Source organism: Myotis yumanensis, unplaced genomic scaffold, assembly GCF_028538775.1.
Source record: "Myotis yumanensis isolate MYYU_CA2020_CCGP unplaced genomic scaffold, mMyoYum1.0.hap1 SCAF_20, whole genome shotgun sequence".
In the NCBI taxonomy this organism is placed as follows: Eukaryota; Metazoa; Chordata; class Mammalia; order Chiroptera; family Vespertilionidae; genus Myotis; species Myotis yumanensis.
In genome coordinates this window covers 9,848,841-9,864,516 of record NW_027223771.1, presented here as the reverse complement: position 1 = coordinate 9,864,516, position 15,676 = coordinate 9,848,841, and the positions used below count along the sequence as shown (strand labels likewise).

The 15,676-nt window shown below is 44.0% G+C and overlaps 1 protein-coding gene across 3 annotated transcripts in view; it reads right to left on the bottom strand.

The window, feature by feature from the left end:
- SCAPER (S-phase cyclin A associated protein in the ER) overlaps positions 1-15,676 on the bottom strand; it is a 166,046-nt gene that overhangs the window by 77,266 nt on the left and 73,104 nt on the right. For all 3 annotated transcript variants that reach the window (XM_070400670.1, XM_070400669.1, XM_070400671.1), the window contains exons 22-23: positions 12,833-12,898; positions 5,869-5,995 (exon numbers count right to left, since the gene is read on the bottom strand). In XM_070400670.1, coding sequence (XP_070256771.1) covers positions 5,869-5,995; positions 12,833-12,898 — 193 coding nt within the window. The remainder of the gene's footprint in view (positions 1-5,868; positions 5,996-12,832; positions 12,899-15,676) is intronic.

Sequence of the window (15,676 nt, the reverse complement as noted above, 5' to 3'; positions counted from 1 at the left end):
GTGCCCTGACTGGCATGTTCCTGTCTAACCCTCTCCTGGCACATTCCCATGACACAGGAACTCGAATCTTAGAGTTTTTGCGATAATCCCTAGACTCCAACCATTTCCCCACCAATCCACAATGATGTTCTTATCCACCACTTCGGGATCACCCATCGTACCCAGCCCTGAAATGCCATCCTCGCAGCTCTTGGCCCAGTAATTCTGCACAGCCTGGTTAGCAATTCAGTTCTATCTTTATCTTGTCTAGCTTGATTAATGCGCATCAGTGGGAGGACTGTTCTGAATTATCTACTCTGTTACTACTGGTAGGTCCGTAACGATAGGTATTTTAAGTTCATCTTTTATTTCCTTAAAAGATAAAAAAATATATAATTTTAGGCTCTGTGACTAATATTTACAAGGCCCTGCAGTTCCAATTTCTGCCTGCTCTTACTCATAATGAATTCTGTGCTTATTTTTTTGTTTGTTTTGTGTTTTATTGATTTCAGAGAGGGAGACAGAGAGAAACATCAACGAGAGAGAATCACTGATCAGCTGCCTCCTGCATGCCCCCTACTGGGGATTGAGCACGCAACCTGGCCAAGTGCCCTGACTTGGAATCGAACTGTGACCTCTTGGTTCATAGATTGATGTTCAACCACCAAGTCACACCGTGTAAAATGATTTGAGAAGAGCCCTAGCTGGTTTGGCTCAGTGGACAGAGTGTCAGCCTGTGGACCGAAGGGTCCCAGGTTTGATTCTGGTCAAGGGCATGTACCTCGGTTGCAGGCTCCTCCCTGACCCAGGCCCTGGTCAGTGTGTGTGCAGGAGGCAACCAATTGATGTGTTTCTCTCACATCGATGTTTCTGTCCTTCCCTCTCTCTTCCACTCTCCCTAAAGTCAATGGAAAATTATCCTTGGGTGAGGATTAAAAAAAAATGATTTGAGAAGTTATCTGAGGCCTAGGATAAAGGTGTTTTCTTCCAATGGGGACTTGAATATGCTTGTCAGGTTCCTAGGGACATCACTGCTCAGTCAGGCAGTACTTTATTTTTATTTTTTTAATTAAATCTTTATTGTTCAGATTATTACAGGTGTTCCTCTCCCCCCCCCCCCCCATAGCTCTCCTCCACCCAGTTCCCACCCCACCCTCTGCCCTTACCCTTCCCACTGTCCTCATCCATAGGTGTACCAATTTTTGTCCAGTCTCCTCCTGAACCCCCACACCCCTTTCCCCCCAAGAATTGTCAGTCCACTCCCTTTCCATGTCCCTGGTTCTATTATCTTCACCAGTTTACTCTGTTCATCAGATTTTTTATTCACTTGATTCTTAGATTCATTTGTTGATAGATATGTATTTGCTGTTCATAATTTTTATCTTTACCTTTTTCTTCTTCCTCTTCTTAAAGAATATCTTTCAGCATTTCATATAATACTGGTTTGGTGGTGATGAACTTCTTTAGCTTTTTCTTATCTGTGAAGCTCTTTATCTGACCTTCTATTCTGAATGGTAGCTTTGCTGGATAAAGTAATCTTGGTTGTAGGTTCTTGCTATTCATCACTTTGAATATTTCTTGCCACTCCCTTCTGGCCTGAAAAGTTTCTGTTGAGAAATCAGCTGACAGTCGTATGGGTATTCCCTTGTAAATAACTGACTTTTTTCTCTTACTGCTTTAAGATTCTCTCTTTGTCTTTTGCTCTTGGCATTTTAATTATGATGTGTCTTGGTGTGGTCCTCTTTGGATTCCTTTTGTTTGGGGTTCTCTGCACTTCCTGGACTTGTAAGTCTATTTCTTTCACCAGGTAGGGGAAGTTTCCTGTCATTATTTCTTCAAATAGGTTTTCAATATCTTGCCCTCTCTCTTCTTCTGGCACCCCTATAATTCTGATGTTGGTACGCTTGAAGTTGTCCCAGAGGCTCCTTACACTATCTTCATATTTTTGGATTCTTTTTTCTTTTTGCTTTTCCAGTTGGGTATTTTTTGTTTCTTCATATTTCAAATCTTTGACTTGATTCTTGGGATCCTCTTGTCTGCTGTTGGATCTCTGTATATTATTCTTTATTTCAGTCAGTGTAGGCTTAATTTCTAGTTGGTCTTTTTTCATATCCTCCAGGGTCTCACTAAATTGATCGGCGGTTTCCATAAAATTCTTGAAAAACCTTAAAAGTGTGGTTTTGAACTCAATCGTTTGCTTTCCTCCATTTCTGTCATTTGTGACCTGTTTCTTTGTCTCGGCATTTTTTATGCTTCTCTGTGTTGGCAGAGTGGCTTTGTGTGCTAGGTGTCCTATAGGGCCCAGTGGCTCAGCCTCCCCAATTACCTGAGGTGGACACTCTTGGTGCACCCCCTTGTGGGCTTTGTGCACAGTCTTGTTGTAGTCGAGTGTCAGGCAGTACTTTAAACTCAATGCAGCATCTGAAATAACACAGCGATATGAACCTGGGCTAATCTGACCTGGGGCGAGTTGTGGTCCTCACTCTGCGATGCCAAGCGTGTCGGTGGGTGAGTCAGGAGAAGGCTCTGGGGTCCTCTCTTTGTGAAAGGAAAACCTCCTGTTAGATTTCATCACGTGGGCATTACTGCTGTCCCCTCACTCATGAGGCCTACAAGTCGTAACTCACATTTGCCAAATGCTCTTACGGAATGCAGTTATAAGCACAATTTTCACAATTCTTGCTTTTTCTTTTTTTAAATATATTTTATTGATTTTTTACAGAGAGTAAGGGAAAGGGATAGAGAGTTAGAAACATCAATGAGAGAGAAACATCCATCAGCTGCCTCCTGCACACCTCCTACTGGGTATGTGCCTGCAACCAAGGTACATGCCCTTGACCGGAATCGAACCCGGGACCCTTCAGTCCGCAGGCCGATGCTCTATTCACTGAGCAAACCAGCCAGGGCTCTTGCTTTTTCTTTAACCTGGTAATTATTTAATTTCTTCTTAGCTCTTTGATGCTTTTAAGAAAATTAATTTTTTGCAGCATTTTTAGATGTTTTTGTTTGTAGAGTTGGTGCAAAGCCTACACCACCATATTTCTTACAGAAGTGGCTGAAGTTTGCTAAAAGCTGTAACAAACACAACAGTTTACAAACTTTTTATTTCTGAACAGAACCACAGAACTCAAAGGGCCGGAAGGAACCTAGGCTTCCTCAGTGTTCTGATCTCTTCTACTACACGAGTGTTTCTGCGCATCACCAGTTTAACCACTTGCTCTAAGGCAGTTCTCAGAACTTCCTGAAAGTTACCCCAGGAAAACTGCATCCAGCAACAAGAGGCAGCATCATGGGGTGCTGAGGTCTAAGTGAAGAGGTAAAGCCCTTACGCTGCCCACACCCGACTGGTCACTGCCAGGTGCCTTCAAATCCTTCACTGGGTACTGGGCTCTGGCTCTAACGATTCTGGAACTCCAGGCAGTTTTCCAAACAAAGGAAGTGGTTATTTACAGCCCTAAACTGAAATCATAAATGTCATTTGCTGAATTTCACAGAAATGTCAGTATAACTCTCCCAACAAAATCCCACATACAGTGAGTCTGCCTGGGCTAGGTAAAAAGGGTTTTGGTTATAAAATAGGAAAGGGGCCTGACTGTGGGTTCGTTCAGACTGCCTGGTGGTCCTGCACTATATACTCTGAGGACAGCTTTGCAGCAACGTTTCTGATACAGACCATTTAGACTGGGAGCCAGACTACATTTTTCTCCCCAAAATTATAAGGAATCAGTGGCATTCCTGTAAATTGCCCCTTTGTGAATGAAATAACTTTACTTAGATTTTCATCATGAATACCCTCCTTATAAAGATTATTTTACTTTTTCCTCAAAAATTCTGTGATTACTTTAATCTAAAACAATATTCACGAGATAAGGTGTACACAGTGGTATTTTCAAGCAATTGCCCTCAGTCCAAAGTGTAAGTGCCCTTTATAAAACCCTTCACAGTTATATACGATAACTACGGGGATTTTTCTAAGGCACAGCAAACCTCCCACACCACGTCTGACATCGACCCGGTCCTGAACCCCGTCCCTCAGCGTGGAGTCTGTGGTCCTGCCCGTGCCACGGCCCACACGCTGTCTCCGCTCCACTGTCTGTGGCCAAACGCAGCTGAGCACCACCTTGTAAGTAACTGGTCATAATTCCACCCCCTGGGCAACGTCTTGACCAGACCAGCCGCAGTGTCACCTGGGAACTTGCTAGAAATACAAAATCTTGGAACCCACCCCATAACCACTGAACCAGAGAGCCAAGGGCAGCCCAGCAACCTTTGTTTTAACTAGTCCTCTAGGCGATTCTGACACAGACTAGAGTCTGGGCTCCTGCTCCAGAGACATTCTCATGTATTTGCTCTGACACAGGAATGTGCAAGCAGCACTGTGTCTGTCTGTCTCTCTCTCTCTCTTTCTCTCTCTCTCTCTCTCTCTCTCTCACACACACACCCAATTCCTGAAAACAAATGTTTATGTCAGGAGAATGGATTAAAAAACTGTAGTATTAACACAATGAAGTATTCACTGTATAACAGAGAAAATAAGTGCAAAACATCTATCCTTATAAGCTTAAAAAAACTGAGAACCATAATTGTGAATGTTATAATCCACAAAGGTCTAGAGTATATTTTATAAAGGTCAAATACAAGCAAGACTAAGTAATATATTATTTAACAATACATTTATGTGATAAAGCAATAAACTTATTTTTAAAAAACAACGAAAAAACCACCCCTTTAATTCTCTGCAGTGTTTGCCTGGTGGGAGCCGAAGTGGGTGGGTGAGGCAGGATCACACCAGGAATAGTCCACTTCTTACATTGGGGTGGTGAGTTCACAGTTGCTGGTTGCACTTAAGTTACTTTTATCACTACAGTCTTTTTAAAGTATAAAATGTTATATAATAAAGTTTAAACCCAGAAAATAAGAAAAAAAATATATGGCCATTACTTTAAATTAGGAAAATTAGAAACCACCTAAGATATAAATTGTGTAAACTGTGACACATTTTTTTGGTTAAAAAAATGTCAAAGACATGAGAAATTATTCATGATAAGATTTGACATAAAAATTTTTAAAAACATGTATAGTAAAAGGATTAGAAAAAAATATAATGAAATGTCAAAGGTGGGCATTACAGGGAGTTTTATTTCTTTGTACATTTAAAATTTTCTATAGTGAATACTAAAGACTTGTAAAATTATTAAGGACTAGAGGCCCATTGCAGGAAGAGATTCGTGTAATAGGCCTTCCCTTCCCCTGGCTGCTGGCACCAGTTTTCCTCCGGCACCCGGGACCCAGGACTTCGCTCCGGCCGGAGCCTTCAGTCTTCACTCCACGGCTTCGCGCCTACGTATGCAAATTAACCGTCATCTTTGTTGGGTTAATTTGCATACTCTCCTGACTGGCTGGTGAGCGTAGTGGAGGGACGGTCAATTTACATGTTTGTCTATTACTAGGTAAGATATTTTCAACTGTCGTTGAAACATTTAATGATTGTAAGTCATTAAAGAAAACAGCTAAATCTGCTGGTAGAAGAAAATTGGTGTTTTGTGAAAATCTATGATCTATGAGCTTTATGACTCAAAGCTGTATATTTTCTGCTATAAAACTGTATATCTTTATTGATATGATTCCATTTAAAATAATTTCATTTTGTTTATGTGGATAAAAATATGACTGAGCAAACCATGACCTAAGGAACATTTCTTGTTATTGAGGACTTCAATTAAAACAACTGGAAAAAGGTCAACTTAATTAAGAACAAAAGGAAATCATCCATCAACGGAAGGCTGGCTGGCTTTTGGAAACAACAGAAACGCACACACCAGCCTCTGCCCGTCGCCTTAGAGAGAAAGACCCACAGGGACGGGGCCGAGGCCAGAGGCTGGTTCCTACCTCCTTCTCCAGGATCCTCGAGATCTCTCCCAGGGTCCGATCCAACGCGGAAACCTTATTGTTTGCCCACGACCCACTGTCTTGGACTTGCAGCTGTTTTAGAAGGTCTTTGGCCAGTCGCTGAAGCCTTCAACACAGAATGAAAGGGAAGGAATGAGTGAAAGGGAATGGCTCCATTCATGAGTGAGGCCACAATATCTCATTTTTCTAAACTTTTTGAAACAAAAGTTACTCCCATTATTGTATTAGAAACTGCTCCCAAGAGCACCTGGGGGGAGAAATACAAGCAACCACCCCCAAGGCTGGTGCAGCTTCCTGGTCACCAACAACCATCCAGTCCTCACGCACCAGCGGAAGCAGGCGGCGCTGTCTGTGCACAGGGCTGGGGAGAGCAGTTGTGGCCGTCACCACCGTGAACAGAACTGGAGATGCCGAGAGGTGAATACAATGGCAGAGAACCTGAGTGTAACAACCTGAGCGGTGTTTTTGTTGCTGTTGTTCATCCTCACCCGAGGATATTTTTCCCATTGCTTTTTAGAGAAAGTGGGGGCCAGGGGGAGAAAACAGTGATGTGAAAAAGACACATTGACTGGTTGCCTCCTGCACACGACCCAACTGGGGGCAGGGAGTGACCCCAATGAGACACTTTGGTGCGCTGACCGACACCGGCCAGGTCAGTTTTCCATATTTTGATTTAAATCTAAGCTGGCTTGGACATTATGTTATTAGCATTGTAAACTCTCAACGTCAAACTCCCCATGGTCCAATTTACAAGCAATTTGGGATTCCCTGCCAACTGCTAATGTCATTTACTTAGAAAATCAAGCTATTACCTGCATTTCACCAGGAAATACTACATATTACCTAGATTCTGGGGTTCTTTAGTAAGGGGGCTGCTATCATATTTCTTGTGGCCCCTACTTCTTCTCTGTTTCTCTGTGAGCAATCTTTTCCTTTCCACTCACTTGCTTCAGCATCTCACCAGCTGACACTCACTAACCAGTGATGGCGAACCTATGACACGCGTGTCAGAGGTGACACGCAAACTCATTTTTTTGGTTGACTTTTCTTTGTTAAATGGCATTTAAATATATAAAATAAATATCAAACATATAAGTCTTTGTTTTACTGTGGTTGCAAATATCAAAAAATCTCTACATGTGACACGGCACCAGAGTTAAGTTAGGGTTTTTCAAAATGCTGACACGCCGAGCCCAAAAGGTTCGCCATCACTGCACTAGACCCTCGTCTGTCTCTCCAGTGTCCTCGCTCACAGACGCTGCTGCTGACCTTCACCTTTATCTGTGATGGATCCCAGAGGCCGTCGTTATGACCACGTTCTTGTAAACAGGTCACCTTCCCTCTCGTTTTGTTGTTACTCCCAGTGCCACCCCCGCAGTGACCACCACTGTGCGGCTCTCACTGGGGGCGAGGCTCCATGTCAGCGCCCTGCGCCCATTAACCCTTTCAGCTGATTGATAAGTATCTGCCGGGCTTTCCCACTCCATGCAACAGGCTGGTCTGACTGATCGGGACCCGACCCACCTGCCAGGCTGCCCCTGCCCATTCTCCACAAAGACTCGCTTCACACATTCCCCAATCTCTTCAAACCCCCCCTTTCTTTCTCCCTCTTGCTTTCATAAGATCTTACATTTCACAGAGCAATGGAAGCTACTGTGATGAACAAGAAAATCCTCACTTTCCCCCACAAATCCTCAAGCCTCTCTGCACGTCACCCACACGCGCCTGTTACAGTTGAGGGGACTGACCCTCCCGTGTGGGCTGATGCACCACAGTCCACGCACCGCGCTCTTCCGGGATCTGTACCGTCTCTTCTTCCCGCTTCAGTGTCTCTGCAAATGCTCCCACCTCGTCATCATCTGGAAAAGTCCTCCTGATCCCTTATCAGCGTCAGCGTTTTCCTGGTTGACCAGCCCTGGCCACTCGTCACACATCTCTCCCTCCAAGAGCCTCACAACAAAGCCTCCTGCGAGGAGGGGACGCTCCACATCGGGACTGACATGGCGGCTGCTGAGCCAGGAAGTGGTCAGTGTGACCGAGGAAGGGAAGTGTAAGCCGCACTAGTTTTAATGTTGAAATATAAACAGCACATATGGCTGGAGGCCGTCATGCTGGACGGTGCAGAAGGCAGGATGGACTCCAGGAGAGGGTCCTGCCTCCTGCTCGCGGCACAGCCACTGCCCAACACGCTGCCTCCGCACACGTGCCCCCGGCACACCCCAGTGAACGGCCGAGAAAGGGTCTTCTTGCGTTCTTAACCCGCCCACAACCTCAGAGGGTACACAGCACTTTCATGTACAAAACCTGATTTAATCCTCTGAGAACACTGTCCCTTAGTATTATCCCTGTTTGAAAAATGAAGAAACTAAGGCTCAAGCAAATCAGGTGACTTCCCAAGATCTCATAACTGGTAGAGGTGTTACTGGGACAGAAATCTAGGCATGCGATCTTTAAATCCCAGGTTTTATCTTTACACTTGGGTTGCGGGAAATGAATTAAGTCGGCTCGCGTGAATTGCGCGTACTCCGCGGGAGCCGTCTTAACTTGGTTCATATAGATTTGCGGTGGAGTGCGGGAAACGTGTAAACTCGGGCCGATTGTAACTGCGTATTACCAAATATTTGTTTCAAAGATACCTACCTGCGTATGCGAACCGTTTCATACCCATTTCAATCGAACCCATACTTCAAAAGATATAGGCATTTTAAACTAACTCTGATTTTGCGCGGGAAACCTAAATAATTGCCCGCGCCATCTTATATTTTGGCGGGAAATTCACCCGACACCGGAGTGTTTATACCATATCAGTTAATTCAAGAAAGGACATTTATTCTCAAACTAATAATAGGCTAGAATACAATTTCATCTATAGCTGCATTTATGTACAAATTTCTCCAAAAAGGCAACAGCAAATGCAGCTAAAAGAAGACACTGGTGAATTCCAGTTTAAACCTCAGCTACCCATGTGAGGTTACTGTGATATGTGAAACAATGAACACAACTCTAAAGTCAAAACACCTGTGCTTGAAACCTGGCTCCAGCACACACCACACGTGTCAGCCCTGGGAGGTCATGGAACTCTCCGAAGCTCACTTTCTTCATCTTGAAAGTGGAGGAAATGTACATATATTTCCTCTCCAAGCTTTTGAAGATCACAGGTAAATAATGCAACATAGCGAACATCATTCACTACAGTGGACATTCAATAAATGTTCAACTATCATTACTATTCATTGACAGAAAGTTCTCAATCTAACAAAAGGAAAAAAAAAAAAACCAGTAAGAGCAACATTTTTTCCCCCCTCTAACAGTTAGAGTCTAACTGAATATGGGCCGGAGTCCCCTCCGATTAAAGTTACTGACCTTATCATGTGGAAGAATATTGGCAGCGAACTTCACTGTGTGATAGATAAGCAGCCACTTCAGCTCTTGGCTGAACAAAGACTGCACACCATGTAACTAAATAGCCAGCCCAGCAATGAATGCACAGGAACCCAGCAGTACTCTCACCAGGAATGCGCACATTCCACTGAAAACCAGAGGTACTTGGGGAGACAGGACCATTGTAATTCACAGAATACAAGAGGCTTGTATTTCACCCCGAGGTAAATCAAATCTGGGATTCATGTGAGCCTACCCTCCAAGGAAGAGCGCCAAATCCAGGGGACGCTTGGGTAACATGAGCCAGCCCTCTGCTCCACTGCTGCCCCCACAAAAGCACCACAAGTAAAACTGCCCATCTCGAGAACAAATGCCTCAGATTTTGACTGAGGCTATAAATAATCACAGAACGTCACAGCACGAAGCTATAGTTTCCTTACAGGGCAAAAATAGGAGCCGTTAGAGGGTGCCGTTTTTAACACAGAAAATGTTATTCGGATTACTTCTGGCAGATAATTTTTCTAGCATGAAAGAGAGTGGAGGCTTTGTAACTCCTGGGCTAAAATATGAGAAGTGTCTGTCAGGTAAATGATTTTGTGGAGAATGTTGTACAGTCAGATATTTTCTTCTCAAACTTGAACAAATTCCAACAATAATTCTAAGTTCAAATCTGTCACCGGTGAATGTGAGATGTCAGAGTATCTCTGGAAGGAACCCTACATTTGATCACAGTGAAATCTGGGGGAGTTTGTTGGGATCACTGGGAAGATCTGCACAAGTGTAAGAAGAGACGGGGTCCCCTCTGGCGTGTGGACAGAAAGACAAACACTTTCTCTTTTCTTATTTTCACCTCCTCTATTTGAAAGGTACATGGTTTAAATTTAGGGCTATTGGTTACCCTTCTATTTCTTTTAAAATATATTTTATTGATTTTTTACAGAGAGGAAGGGAGAGGGATAGAGAGTTAGAAACATCGATGAGAGAGAAACATTGATCAGCTGCCTCCTGCACGTCCCCTACTGGGGATGTGCCCGCAACCAAGGTACGTGCCCTTGACCGGAATCGAACCTGGGACCTTTCAGGCCGCAGGCCGACGCTCTATCCACTGAGCCAAACCGGTTAGGGCTACCCTTCTATTTTTAAACAATATGCTTAACCTTTATTTTTAAATATAAGAGCTCAAAAAATCCCTACGTAATCCATCAGTGACTAGATGTTTAAAATCATGAAGAGGAATGAGAAGGCCGAGGGAGTGATTCTCTATTAGGAACAGCCATGCTGGAGGTCAAGAGGAGGAATGAGAACCAGGCAAAAGGTCAGCAGAAAGCAGCCTGTGAGTGAGAGGACAACCCAGAGCAGCCGGGCGGCCTGTTGTCACACACAAGCCCCTGAACTGTGACCTGCTGGACTGACATGCAGGCTCCCCGCACGGGGCTGTGGACTTGGCCAAGTGCCTTGCTCTGGCCATGGGGCGTGAGGGGCGTGACATCCCCTGTGGATACTGATGCTGCAATCCTCACCAGAGCGAGCCAAACCACCTCACGAGCGTCCTGAAGGGATTCTGCACATGCCCGAGTGGCCTCCCACTCCCAGGGGCCGAGCCAGACTTCCACACAGGCTGTCACGGGAGCAAGGAGAGGGAGCTGGAGCAGAGGCCTCCGCTGTTCTGAGGCCACGGCTCAGAGTGGCTTCTGCCGAGGTCTGTGGGTCAAGCTGGTCGAAAGGCGAGAGCACATTTAAGAGGAAGGGAAACGAGTCCACCCCTTGATGGAGAAGTGGACATATTACAGACACACACACACCCGCAGAACTGCTCAGCTTCCTCTGGACATCTCTGCAAACACTACACCACAGTCCTCAAATTATTAATTGTCCTCAAATTCTTGGCTCTATTTCTAGATTCTTTTTAAAAATCTCTTCCCATCAATATATATTATTATTTATGTGCCAATGAAAAGCTGTTTTAACTACATATCTGTTAGCTTGGTCCTACTTCAGTCTCCTTCAAAAAATTTTTTTTGTAGAAATTCTCATTTATTTTCCCATATGTTCTTTTTCCAAAAAATTTATCTTTATTGTAAAAAACATTACATATGTCCCCCTTTTACTCCCTCAACCCACCCTTGCCCCCTCAGGCCTTCCCATGGATTCTACCTCTATTTTTAAAAGGCTGTTATGTAATTGGAATCACACTCCATATGTAGGAAAAGTTATAGAGAATTTACCACACTGTGACTTCCATCCAAGAGTGTAATTCGACTTTCCATTTACACAAGTCTTCTTTTATACCCGATAGCATGTTAAAGTTTTATTTTTATACAGGCTTCATACATTTCTTGTTGAGTATATTCTTAAATAGCTTATTTTTACATTGCTATTGTAAATGATGTTTATGTTCTCCAACTGGTTATCAGAAAGAAAGCCATTAATTTTCATGCCCTGGATATGTTGTTGCATAACTTCTGGCAAGTTGCATAACTTCTGACTGACCCTCTTAAGGCTTAGTTTCCCTGAAGAAAAGCACCGAGTTGTGAGGAATAACTGAGTCCTCACATGTAAAGACCTGGCGTAAGGTGAGCGCGCAGTGAGCGTTACCTACTATCAATATTATCACGTCCATTTGGTAATCAGCCATTTTACTGACTGGATTCTCTTGTTCTACTGGTTCTTCACTTGATCTCGGGGGCTTTTTAGCTCTACAGGATCCTCATAATCTTGGTCATTTTGTTCTCCTCTGTGAAAGGTTGTATTTCCTTTTAGAATGGCAATGGCTAATAGTTCCGAAAAATAATAAAAAAAATTATCTGATGGGTGTCTTATTTCTGAAAGGCGGTAATATTTCTATTCTGAATGGAAGCATTGCTACATCAAAATGCTACAGCATATCTATCAACTATGTAATTAGAGACAGTGCACAATTTGTGCATTTAAGTGTTTCCTGACCCTTTTCACCGTTAAAAACGTCATCTTTGTATGTAACTATCTGGCACCATTGGCACGTTTCACTGCGCACCGTGAAGCCTCCAGTGCGTGTCCTAGGCCCCAGATTCGCACGCCTGTCCGAAGACCACCGCAACCTGCGCCCCACCATCAAGGAGAGACCCTTCCGCCCGGCACCTCTGTGGGCCGCAAATCAGAGAACAGCCGTTGCGTCGTTACGCTCACACCGTACGGGAGTCTAAACCCTCCTCTGTCCAAGCGACCGTCACCAGACTCCGGAACCAGCAGTCGTGCCAGAACTACTCCGTCAGAACAAGGGACCTTTAGGACGACGTGCTTCTGGGCTCAGGGCCTGCCCTGTGCACTGAGGACTGTTTAGCAGCACCCGGGCCTCCACACACGTGGTGGCAGAGCACCATCGACCGAGTTGTGATTACCAAGAAGTTACCCCATATCCCAGACGGAGACCAAGGTCCCCTGGGAAATCGCCCCCAGCTGGACACCACTGTGTTAGGAGAGTGAAGTTCGAGGCACCAGACACAAAGCACATGATGCTCAGATAAGCTTGTTGCAGGCAGAGACTAAAGAAATGGAGAACTAAAATGTCGGATAAAATACTCACTTTGCTTTATAAGGTGAGTCAGAGCCAGAATTTTTTGTTTCCATTAAACTTTCATATTCCTTGGCCCTGAAAAGACAAAAGTGTAATCACTGTTATTTTGCTGCTAATTTTTATAACAAACAAAAATCTTGGCTGTGTTTTTCCTCTTCCAAAACTAGGGACATTACTACATTAACTTTAACACTTTGATTTCTGAAACTGCTTCTTTAAAATACTATAAATGCTGTCAAAAAAGACCTGAAAATACATTTTTCTTTATGGACAGAAAGCGGATTCATAAAAACACTACTGAATTTAAAGATGCTAAAATCATGATTATTAACTTTGAAACCATATTAAGTTTCTATGAAGTAGTTGAGGTGGCTGAGTATCTATGAACTCAAAGGCATATAATATGCAGTATTAAATATAGATAAAGAAGGGTACTTTCACTTTAGAAATAATTTCAAAGCCGGTAGAAACAATTTGACCAGACACTCAAGGCTCTGCTATGTTTTGCTTGTGCTTTTTATACGGACAAAATGCCAAGTGTCTGCAAACAGCCACCGTCTCACTCGGCTCCACTTGCCTGAACCAGGTACCGACAGCCGCCCACAGCCAGCCGTCTCAAACAGGTGTCACTGCAGCGATCCACTAATGTTGCTTAATCTGTCGGTTTCTCTTTGGGGAGGAAAAAGCTACTTTAAATTTTAACTGCTCACCCAAAGGGTCCTCCCTTCAAAGAATTAGTGCAACAACCTATGAAAGAATTAGCCACAATGTACACCAGCCCAGACAGCAATGGCAGGTGGAAAACTAAACTCTGCTTCATAAAAATGTGAAAGACACAAATTATAACAGGCCTACGAGGGAAAAAGCAAACGAGCACAGGTGATAGCTGGGAACTAAATAACTAAATCAGAATTAAAGATTAAATTATGTATAATTTAAACCTACATATGCTCAATGCTATCGGCCAAAATATTAAGACATATCAAAATGGGAAAATAACCACTTGGTAGCTGCAAGTAATGACCTCGGATGAAAGGTGGAAAAAGGGACTGTGAGGCAGGGTGAATCTGTGCCAGGCACTGTGCCAGGAGCTGTGTGCAAACTGTTTCATACGGTCTGGAAACTCGACATGGTATCATTTCCATCTAACAAAGAAGAAACTGCGGCTTTGGAAGATGTCTGTGACATCAAAGCACACACTTCTCTGGGGCTTGAAGTGCAGGCAGCGAGAAGGTAAGAGCTAGCGTGGACACCGTGGGAAGAGGACACCTGAGGTTTTGAGCAAAGAAAACGACATGATCTGACTCACATCCGACCAGCCCGCTCTGGCTGGAGTGTTTACAACAGACTGAAGGGCACGGGCGGAAGCAGGGAGAGCAGCAGAGCAACACCCCAGGCGAGAGAGGGAGCCTGGTGCAGGGCCAGCAGTGACGTTCGATACTTAGACTCTGAGTATATTTTAAAGCAAACCTAACATTATTTGCAGTTGGATTAGATGTGAGGTTAGTGGTAGAAAGAGAAGGGGCTGTGTTGGGGAGGGAAGAGCAGGGCCTTGCTTGGGACATACCAACTTGGAATGACACTGGAGACATAAACTTGGTAAGTGGAGGCTGTTTACGGCCACAGGACTGGGTTAGCTCGAATGTGTGCACAGAGAGGGAAAAAGAAGTCCAAAGGGCCCATGGCCTCCGAGAGTCAGGAGGTTGGCAGGCTCTTTGCACAAACTAGAAACGAAGGACTATCATCCCCTGAAGTTTACTGCGGAACTACTTTTAGAAACTTGGAGGGACCTCAAAAAACACAATCAAAAAAACCTCCTCTGCCCTTTGCTTCAATGACCACTCTGAAGCTTTCAGATTCTGGGAAAGGAAATGGAGCCTTTCGTTGATTACAATGTGAAGTTGGAAACTACAGAGATGACCACCACTCACCATTATTCTAGGTCAGGGGTCCTCAAGGTTTTTAAACAGGGGGCCAGTTCACTGTCCCTCAGACTGTTGGAGGGCGGACTATAGTTAAAAAAAAAAACTATGAACAAATTCCTATGCACACTGCACATATCTCATTTTGAAGGAAAAAAACAAAACGGGAACAAATACAATATTTGTATCTGCATGTGGCCCGTGGGCCGTAGTTTGAGGACCCCTGTTCTAGACCCACGTTTCCCTGTTCCCATGCCTCAAGCTTCTCCATCTTTCGAGATATTTGGGAACAAAGGTATGACAACACATTCAGACTACCTTCTCTCCGATTACCTACTCAGGAGGCACTGCACTGTGTCCTCGAACAAGACTCATCCGTCATCAGGGGGTGGCAGAGCTGCGAGGTCACGCGGCGCCACCAGCTACCTGGGCCTCAGATGTCACTTCGAGGCTGATGATAAACTACAGGTCTGACAACTCACTTTCCATTTCCAGATATTTCTTGAACTTTTTCTTGTTGTGACAGGCAACCAAATTGATTAAGCCTAGTCATGGGATTTAACACTACAGCCAGCAGACTTCTATTTGTTGATTGCTATTGATTTTCTTTAATACTTCATTTAAAAATCAATAGCTGGGAAGAAAAATAGGCCTGGTTTACACATACTAGACCTACCACTGCATGCAGGAGGAGGCACAAGTTTGGCAGGGCCGCTGCATCAAATTATAAGAAGAGCTCTTAGCAGGTGAAGGCAAGGGCTTTAGATCGATAGGCAGTTTTCTTTCTCAATCAAAGAAAGTGGCTATAAATTAGGCTCATCAGTGTTATTTTCTAGGCTTTCTTGAAGTAAACAACTTTAAACTTTTTGTGGGGGTTAGAGGGTCTTCCTTGAATTTACATTAAAAAGAATACATCACTAATAGTTTTTCT